General features: G+C 48.7%; 1 protein-coding gene across 2 annotated transcripts; it reads left to right on the top strand.

Annotated features, from left to right (window-relative positions):
- Positions 1-270: 270 nt before the first annotated feature.
- On the top strand, positions 271-6,764 carry VGLL2 (vestigial like family member 2). 2 transcript variants are annotated; one of them, XM_047101456.1, is made up of 4 exons: positions 271-351; positions 2,609-2,915; positions 4,936-5,457; positions 6,724-6,764. In XM_047101456.1, exons 1-4 carry the CDS (start codon positions 271-273, stop codon positions 6,762-6,764), a joined length of 951 nt encoding a protein of 316 aa, XP_046957412.1. The 2 variants fall into 2 exon arrangements, with proteins under 2 accessions (XP_046957412.1, XP_046957413.1); XM_047101457.1 differs by lacking the exon at positions 4,936-5,457.
- The last annotated feature ends 2,124 nt before the right edge of the window (positions 6,765-8,888 follow it).

Raw genomic sequence — 8,888 nt, 5'->3', positions numbered from 1 at the left:
GGCGTCAGCACGCCTCCCCGGCGTGGGGTTTAAATGCCCACTAGCGGGAGCACCGACGCTTCTGTCCCGGAGCAGCGTCCGGGTTGAAATTGCCGGGTGGGAGGGGAGCCTGCGAGCAAGCGGGATCCCGAGCCGCGGAGCGCGCTGCCCACCGCTCCGCCCGCAGATGACTCGGGAGCTCGAGCCCAAGCGCCGCCCATGCAGCATCCCTGCGCTCCACCGACCGAGAGTTGATGATAAAATACTTAGCCGTCTCCGCTGCGGGGAGCCATGAGCTGTCTGGATGTTATGTACCAAGTCTATGGTCCTCCCCAGCCTTACTTTGCAGCCGCCTACACCCCCTACCACCAGGTACGTGTCTCCCCCCGGCCGGGACCTCGGAGACGGGTGGCGCGCCCCCGCTGCTTGGAGCACCGCCTGTACCCCGAGATCCGGGACGCCTCCGCACGGGTCCGGGGCGTCCTACCAGCGGCGGGAGCCTCGGGGATGCGGCGATTGCCGGCGCTGCCACACGGTCGCTTGAGCTAACCCTTTAGCGTGTCCACTTGCGCTCCCGGGAAAGCAGCTAAGCCCTGTTAATGCGTGCCCCGTCCTTCCGGGGAACAATCAGACGAGGTTCGTGTGAGCTGAATTGCCTCCTTAGAGTCTGTCGGACTCCAGATTCTTCGGTGCGGGGTAAGGGGAGCTGCGATCAACGCTCACGCAGGGAAAACCAAACTTTGGTATCAAAGGTGAGAGTGACAAGAGAACAAAAGTAAAGACCTGCCTGTGCCTCTTTCTGTCTGAAATGCAAAGATCTGGCCACTCATCCCTGCAAGCTTATCTAAGGAGTAACTTTATTCCGTTTAAATTCTCAAGGGATCAGGCCAATTAATTCCGGAACCAGAGAATTCGTTACAAAGAGAACTGCGCAAAAGCATGGGTTTTATCATCTTTGCTCTGCAAAGTTCTGGGGATTATTATTGGGGTGCAGTTGACCTGGCAGAGGAGGGCTTCAAAGATAATATACTTTTCGCTTTTCTTGAGGCTGAGTAGCTGCATCTGGCTGTCCTGCTCTCCACAGGACAGTGGTTACCTGTAAGAAGACCACTTAACCCCAACTGGGCAAACTCTTGAAGTTTCCTTTAATTATTCCATTTTCTCTCTTCTCCGAGCTGAGTCTAGGCGACCAGTTTTTCTTCCCATTTCCTCAGCTAGTGTAGTAAAAACTGAGGACCGTAGTCCAGTAAAAGAGTAAGTTCACACACCCAGGAGGCCGTAGGGGTCCCAAGCAGATTTCAAAGTGAGGGCTTGGACCCCTGCTTCAGAGAGACAGAAGTACATCCGGACCCCCAGTCCAAGTTTTTGCCCATTTTGCTTGCAAATTCGGAACGTCTATTCGAAAATTTCCTGCTGAATTAATGATGGAAGGAGTAGGTTTTGCTTTTTGCTTTTTTCCTTCTACCTCCCCCCTTTTTAAACTTTCCATCCAGGGAGTTTGTTTAGTCTCACAATATTCATTTGGGGAATCCTCAGAGTCCCTCATTATAAGCCAAGCGGGAATGTGGTGAAAGTGGTGATATTGCTAAATAACTACAGTCTTTTGGCTTCAGTGTCTGAGATGGTTCCTTCCCAGGCTGTGACTATTGCAAAGAGGAGAGGTGGGTTGATTTTCTGTCTGCTTGGTCCTTTCTCCCCCCTGGGCCTGGACCAATAATCTATTCCATTAAGATCTCCGTTCATCTTTGTATGATCAGCCCGCTTTGAGGCCATCTCTCCCTGCATAAATGCTTTAACACTGCATTCAGTCCATTGCTCACTTCTAAGAAAATATTTCAGCAACCACACTTGGTTTTTAAAATCGCTACCAGACAGCCATAATTCACTCAACCTCACAGCCAAGATCTTCTTCTCTCCCTTTTATTACTTGTTTCCCCAATGTGCATAGAGATGGTGAAGGCAGAAGTGCTCAGGTTTTTCCTTACTCAAAAGAAGAGCTCTTTAAAAACTGAGCTAGACTCTTGAGTGGACATTTTATGGGTGACCAAACAAATATCAACTTGCATTTATTTAAATGATTCATGTCAGGATGTCATTCCACGTTTGTACCCCACATGATTCCTTCCCAAATAGAACTACCTCATACCTCTTCGCAGTTCTTCATTCACATTCCTGGCTGTGCTGCACAGAGTGGATTTTGGTGTTTTCGTGCTCTGTCACAACGATGCTTAAAGTCTTGCATCTTGTGCATCTACCTTGGATTCTTAAGCAGGGGACAATCAGGCCCAAACTGGAATTGGACGCCCTTCACCCTTGGAGCCTGATTTTAAAAATACATCTGCCCTGAGCCTGGCTCTGCGGTCAAACTCCGCTTATATCCTGGCTGCTTAGGCATCTTCTGGGACCTTTACCCTGACACCTTCAGAGAGCTTTCCGTGTGGTCTAGCGGCGATTCTGGGGAGACAGAGACACCAAGAAAGGCAGTCTGCCTGTCAAGAAGCTCGCACAAGTTACTGAGCACAGGGGCGTATGCATGAATGTCAGTTTTCCCCTGGATACCTTAGGGATCTGACCCCAACTTGCCATCTCTTTTGAAGCTGACTCCTCTATTCTTTCTCTCTTTGAGCAGAAACTAGCCTATTACTCCAAAATGCAGGAAGCCCAAGAGTGCAACGCCAGCCCCAGCAACAGCAGCGGCAGCTCCTCCTTTTCCAGCCAAACTGCAGCCAGCATAAAAGAGGAAGAAGGCAGCCCAGAGAAAGAGCGCCCACCAGAGGCAGAGTACATCAACTCCCGCTGCGTCCTCTTCACCTATTTCCAGGGAGACATCAGCTCCGTGGTGGATGAGCACTTCAGCAGAGCCCTGAGCCAGCCTAGCAGCTATTCCCCAAGCTGTACAAGCAGCAAAGCACCCAGGAGCTCGGGGCCCTGGCGGGGTGAGTAAAGGGCCCGCTTCTAGGGGCAAATAGAGAGCCCTCTCAGCCTGGGGCCCAGCCACAGAGGCTCGAGGGAAGGCAGCTGAAGGAATCCTAGGTGTCAGAGGAGTTGAGGATGGGCATGTGGGGAGAGTAAGTAAAAGGAAGGAAGAAAGACCTCTCCTTGCAGAGGCAGAGCGGAGTAGAGCAGCGACCTAGAAAAACCACCAGCCTTGGAATTGGGAGTCCTGGGTTTCGTGCTGGCTCCACCAACTTCCTAGCAACATGACCTTGGGCAAGTCTCTTAACCTCTTTGAGGTCACTCTATTTACTGGTCTCTAAAATTAGAATGATACCTGCCCTCTTAACTATCCCTGGAGATGGCTGTTCAGCAAACAGAAAACTGTGTGTAAATGTGCTGCGGAAATGTGAGGTTTCCAACACTCTCCCAAGCCCTGAGGGAGATCTGCATCTACAACAACTTACAGGGCACTTGTAAGTTCCTGAAAATTTGCCCAGAGAACCCCACTGTCAGCAAAACCTGCTGAAGAATGTCTCCTAAACCGTCCGTATGCTTTTTGCCAGGTTTGAATTCCTTAGGAAATTTTGAAGCAGAAAATGTCTTTCAGAAAGAAAATTAAAGTACCAAAGAAATAAAAATTTAGGTACAGCTGAAACATCTCTAAGGATTTTCGCCAAACACACCCCCCTCTTTATTCTACCCTTCTCACAAAGCACTGCTTTCTCTAGCCTGGGAGAATGATTTATTGGACAAGTCAACTAAATCTCCCTTCCATTCTGAAATCTCAATCTCCTTTAATTTCCAGGACAAGGAAACAAACTTTCTCACTAAACTTAATTCTTGATGTGTACCGAGCTGAGAAACAAAGACTTTGCTGTAAAAAGGAACACAAGTATTACATTTTATGGGGAAATGACAACCCCCACCCTCCCTTTTTTTCTTAAGAGTGTCTGACAGTTTGTACAAGCCTTGCCTAGATAAGATCCCCAAATCATGAGTTTTGAACACAGAACATTCTTTTTATTCTCCAGTTACCTAAATATTTTTAACAGGAAGACAGTTCACCACTTAGAATGCATTTTTAATTTTTAATTCTTTAGAATGTTCTGCAGATGCCTTCCCCAGAGGAGATGCTCAGTACAGGTCCCTAGGATTAAATCTTTCTTTCCCTCCCCTTCCACTAAAGGCAACACATTTGACCTAAATGCTGTTCTCTTAAAAATGCCTCCAGGCACTAGGGGTCAACAGTGATACTGGCAATAATAATTATTATTCCTGGCGTCCACACTTTAACGAACAAATATTATTAATTAAAACCTAAAAGATCTGTCCCTTTGTGTCCCTCTGCAAATAATACAGCTGCCCTTTTAGTAAGTCTAGTTTACTCTTTTGCTTGAGTTCTTGGAAAAAAATATTTGAAAGAAGGTTTCTAGAAAGGAGGCTAATAATAGCAAGACTTCGAAATATGTCGATGGACTTCCAGTCTATCAGAGGCCCTGGAGGGGCACATTTTCTGGAGCTGGGGAGGGTGAAACGCGAGAGGGGGTAGTGAAATCTCTAGGCTACCGACCAAGAGTGGGAAGAGGTATCTTTAGCTAGGGGAGAGAGAGGCTGCGGGTTGGGAATGGGAGGCCGTGTCTGCCCCGGAGCCGCCGAGGCAGCGCAGCCCGCAGTGGAGGAAGCTCCCAGCGCCCCAAAACTGGAACTGCAGAGGGGAATCTCACCGCTCTGCCTCCCCAGCCTGTTCTGGGGTTTCCGCACTGGAAACGCGTCTGCGAAATCCGAGGAGCCGCCCTCCTTCCCAAAGAGTTTCTCCCATTTTGCGGTGCCTCGACCTCGAATTCGCAGGGTGCATCCGCCTCCGAAAGACGCCGCCCCCGTGGGCGGGCAGCGGGTCGGCTCCCGGCCGCGGCTCGCCCGCACATTGCCCGCCTGGCGCGTTCAGCGCTCCCGCTTCCATCTACCTGCGGTGACGCGCTCCTCTCTTCCTTTCCTCCCCTCCGCCTCGCCTGCCTGCAGACGGCTCCTTCCCGATGAGCCAGCGCAGCTTCCCCGCCTCCTTCTGGAACAGCGCGTACCAGGCTCCGGTGCCCGCGCCGCTGGGCAGCCCGCTGGCCACCGCGCACTCGGAGTTGCCCTTCGCCGCCGCCGACCCTTACTCGCCCGCCGCGCTGCACGGCCACCTGCACCAGGGCGCGGCCGAGCCCTGGCACCACGCGCATCCGCACCACGCGCACCCGCACCACCCCTACGCCCTGGGCGGCGCCCTCGGCGCCCAGGCCGCCGCCTACCCGCGGCCCGCCGCCGTGCACGAGGTCTACGCGCCGCACTTCGACCCGCGCTACGGGCCGCTGCTGATGCCGGCAGCCTCGGGGCGCCCGACCCGCCTCGCGCCCGCGCCGGCGCCCGCGCCCGGCAGCCCGCCCTGCGAGCTCTCCGCCAAGGGCGAGCCGACCGGCGCAGCGTGGGCCGCGCCCGGGGGACCCTTCGCGAGCCCCGCGGGGGACGTGGCCCAGGGTCTGGGACTCAGCGTGGACTCAGGTAAGCGGGAGAGGGACCTTGGCCTCCCCGGACCCCTCCTGCCCTGTGTCCGACCCTGGGTTGAGCCCCGGACCTCCCTTAGTTCTCCTTGGAGACCCCAGTGACCTTGTGGCCCAGGGGTCTGCATGGCAGGGTTGTGCTTCAGTAAACAGATGACCCAGTGTCATCGGTGTGGGCAGAATGAGAAAGTGGGCTTTTCCCCCCCCAAATTAAATTTAAATAAATAAATAAGTAATAAATAAATTTGTTGGAAAGGTTCTATAGCTCTGCGCTGTTCAATCCTGTAGCCGCTAGCCACTTGAAAGGTGGCCAGGAGGAACTGGGATGTGCTTACGTGCCTGACACACACTGGATTTCAAAACTGTACCAAAAAAGAATGTGAAATTCATCTCACTGGTATTTTTATGTTGACTGCATGTTGAAATACTTTCGACACGTTGCATATTGAACATACTGGGTTAAATAAAATATATTGCGAAGATTCATTCTCACCTGGTTCTTTTTACTCTTTTTCAATGTGGCTGCTAGAAAATTTAGAATTATGCCTGTGGCCCCCATTGTGTTTTTATTGGACAGCGCTGATCTAGAGGACCTGCTCAGAGTGTAGTTCATAATCTTCTAAAGTTTGGGGGGGGGGGTACTGTCTCCTGGTGACAGTTATAAGGAAAGGAGAATATGATTTTGTTATCAACTTAATCGCCAATTAAATAGGTGTCTTAAAATGTAAAACTTAAGGAGAATGTGCTCTTAATGACGACACTGAATTTCTGACTTAAGGAGTTGAATTTGAAAGGTACATTCAAATAAGGGTTTACTCTTCTGCTTGCTTTACTTTTAGGGCATAACCAAAAAAAATGGTTATATTATAAATGCAATCATTGGCTTGTAGTCTTGCCCACTCGCCCTTCCTGCAGGTGAAGATTTGACATTTCTGTTTGCTTTGCTTTTACTTTCATTCATGCCCTTTAGATGAATTCTGCGACATTTGCAATAAAACTGTGGCGTTTGTCTTTCTCTTTCCTTAAATACCTGTGCCTTCCCGTCCCCAACCCCTTCTCTCTCCCTCTCTTGTTTTTCTTCTCCGTGTCTCTCTCTCTCTCTCTTGTTTTCTCTCTGTTTTCAGGTTTGCAGCCTCAGGACAAAAGCAAGGATCTGTACTGGTTTTAGACAGCCCACCTTCTTCCCTGTAGGTCTCTGCATAGCGCACTTGATGGCACTCAGCTGAAATCGAGTGGGTTTGTAACAGCTTCTGATCTTGGTTTGCAGCTCGTCGCTATTCCCTCTGTGGTGCATCCCTCCTGAGCTGATCTGCTGACCCAGGGTTTCCCCTTCCCTTTCCCTTCTGACCAGCCGTGGAGGCTCAGCATCTGTGCCTCTCACTTCATGGATGAGGACATGGGGGAAGGCAGAGACTTCAAACTTCTCCGTGTATTGGGAAAACCAAAACACACATCTACAGAAATATTATCAAACCATAATTCCTTCTGTGGAAAGAGCAGATCCAAAGACTGAAGTATGTTGAATGACTTTTGGGCACATCACTGGAAATATCTGCGGTGAGGTCACTTAGATGATACGATGTCATAAATTTTCCTGGAAAGAGGAGGAAAAAAAGAGACTTTTTGGTGTGAATATTTTTTATGCTGATGTGAATTATTTCATTCAGTAGTGTGGCCGTAGCACTACGGATGTCAGTATCCTCACATTTGAAATGTATTTGTATTTGCATCAAAGACTGTGGTAGAGAAGTAAAAGAGGCCAATTCCTTCTTCCTCACCTCATAGCCTCCAGTTCCCTTCCTGCCAGCTCCCTCGCTGCAATACCCACTCCAGACACAAAGACACACTTTTTTCCTTTGGACTGTGAACATGGAAGCCTCAGCCTAAATGTGAGTGGCAAGTGGCTTATCTGGAGCCACCTGCCCAAGTCTTACTGAAATGCAGCTGTTGTAGGACAACTGTTTAAAACTCCAGAAATACATCGACCAAGGTGGCACTTCCCAGTGTTTGGCACAACAATTGCAATTTCACTGGATATATTTTATATGTGTGTGTGTGTGTAGATATATATCATATTTTTTACGAGGAACGTTTTACGATGAAAGAAGAAACCCTTCTCTGCCTTCTCTCCCACAAATTCTGCCTCTCCTTCTATCCTCCTCTGGATGAAAAGAAGCAACAAGAGATCCCCAACTGTCTCTGTGAAGAACTAGGAATCACCACAAGGGGAAGAAATGTCCATGGAGTCTCTAATACCTCGAATATTCCTCTCAGTCTCTATGGTCATGATTTGGGCACTTCAGTTTTGGGACAGGGGAAGGGGTCTGTGCGTGGGCAAAATTGGAGGTGATGAGGAAGAAGGAACAAACATTAAAGATGTCTCTTTACTACAAGGTAACTGTGTTATTTCATAAGAAGAAAATAAATGTCCTAGTCTTTCTCCAGTAGAATAAAATAATTTATAGTAGTACAATCTGATGTCAGTAAGTACCATTACTTTATATGTAGAGTGTCTGTGTTTTTCCAAAGTGTTTGCCATTCTGTGAAAGCTGATAACTCTTTTCCACTTCCCATCAACCCTGGAGGTGAGAAGTTAGGTAGCCCACCTCTGTTTCACAAATGAGAAAATTGTGGCCCACGGAAGCCCAGGGCTTATCTGTCAGCATTCACTGGGTTAAAAGCAGAGATGATGCTGAAAAGGCTACCTGTGCACCATTCAGTCAGGTACATTATTATTGTTACTTTGTAAATTCTAGACTCTTAAAACAGTATTCAGTTAAAAGGTGTTTTGGGAATATTGGTTATATTATATTTTAATAAGGTAGGCTATGAAACCAAACCTACCAGGAGGAAGAAAAAAAAAAGGAAAAGCGAGAAAGAGAGAGAGAGAGAGAGAGAAAGAGAGATTATCTAAGAAATTAGTGGTCTTTCTCTTAATTTTCTCTTGATGCCAAAGTTGCGTTCACTCACTTCATTCACTAAAATGCCCAAGGGAGAGATTTTGTGTTATGTTCCAATTGCCCTTGCAGATTGTGAAAACATAAAAAGATGAGTTCAAACATTGACCTCCATTGTAACGTGAGAAACAAATTTATCTTGGATGATCATCTCAGGAGTTGGGGCGGTAAGGGACCCTATTCAGTGTACGGCTTAGGGGAGCTACCCAGCCCCTCTTTCCATCATTATGGTCATCACAAGAACCTATCACTGGTGTTGCTCATACGGAAGGTACTCTCTGGTCATGGTGCCCAGATGTGATAACACTCATAACAACTAATGCTGTTTCTCAGGCACTGATCTGAGGGCTTTGCATGTAGGTTAACTCATTTAAGTCTCACAACAATTCTATGTTATATTTATTATCATGATCCCCTTCTTACTGAGACAACAGAGGCTCACAGAGGAGAAAGAATTTGCCCAGCCACACAGCCA

This window comes from Lynx rufus, unplaced genomic scaffold (genome assembly GCF_022079265.1).
Source record: "Lynx rufus isolate CCGP_SWC_20201006 ecotype Redwood Valley unplaced genomic scaffold, mLynRuf1.p SCAF_6, whole genome shotgun sequence".
NCBI classification, from domain to species: domain Eukaryota; kingdom Metazoa; phylum Chordata; class Mammalia; order Carnivora; family Felidae; genus Lynx; species Lynx rufus.
The sequence above is the reverse complement of the archived record's forward strand: the minus strand, read 5'-3'. Positions and strand labels throughout refer to the sequence as shown.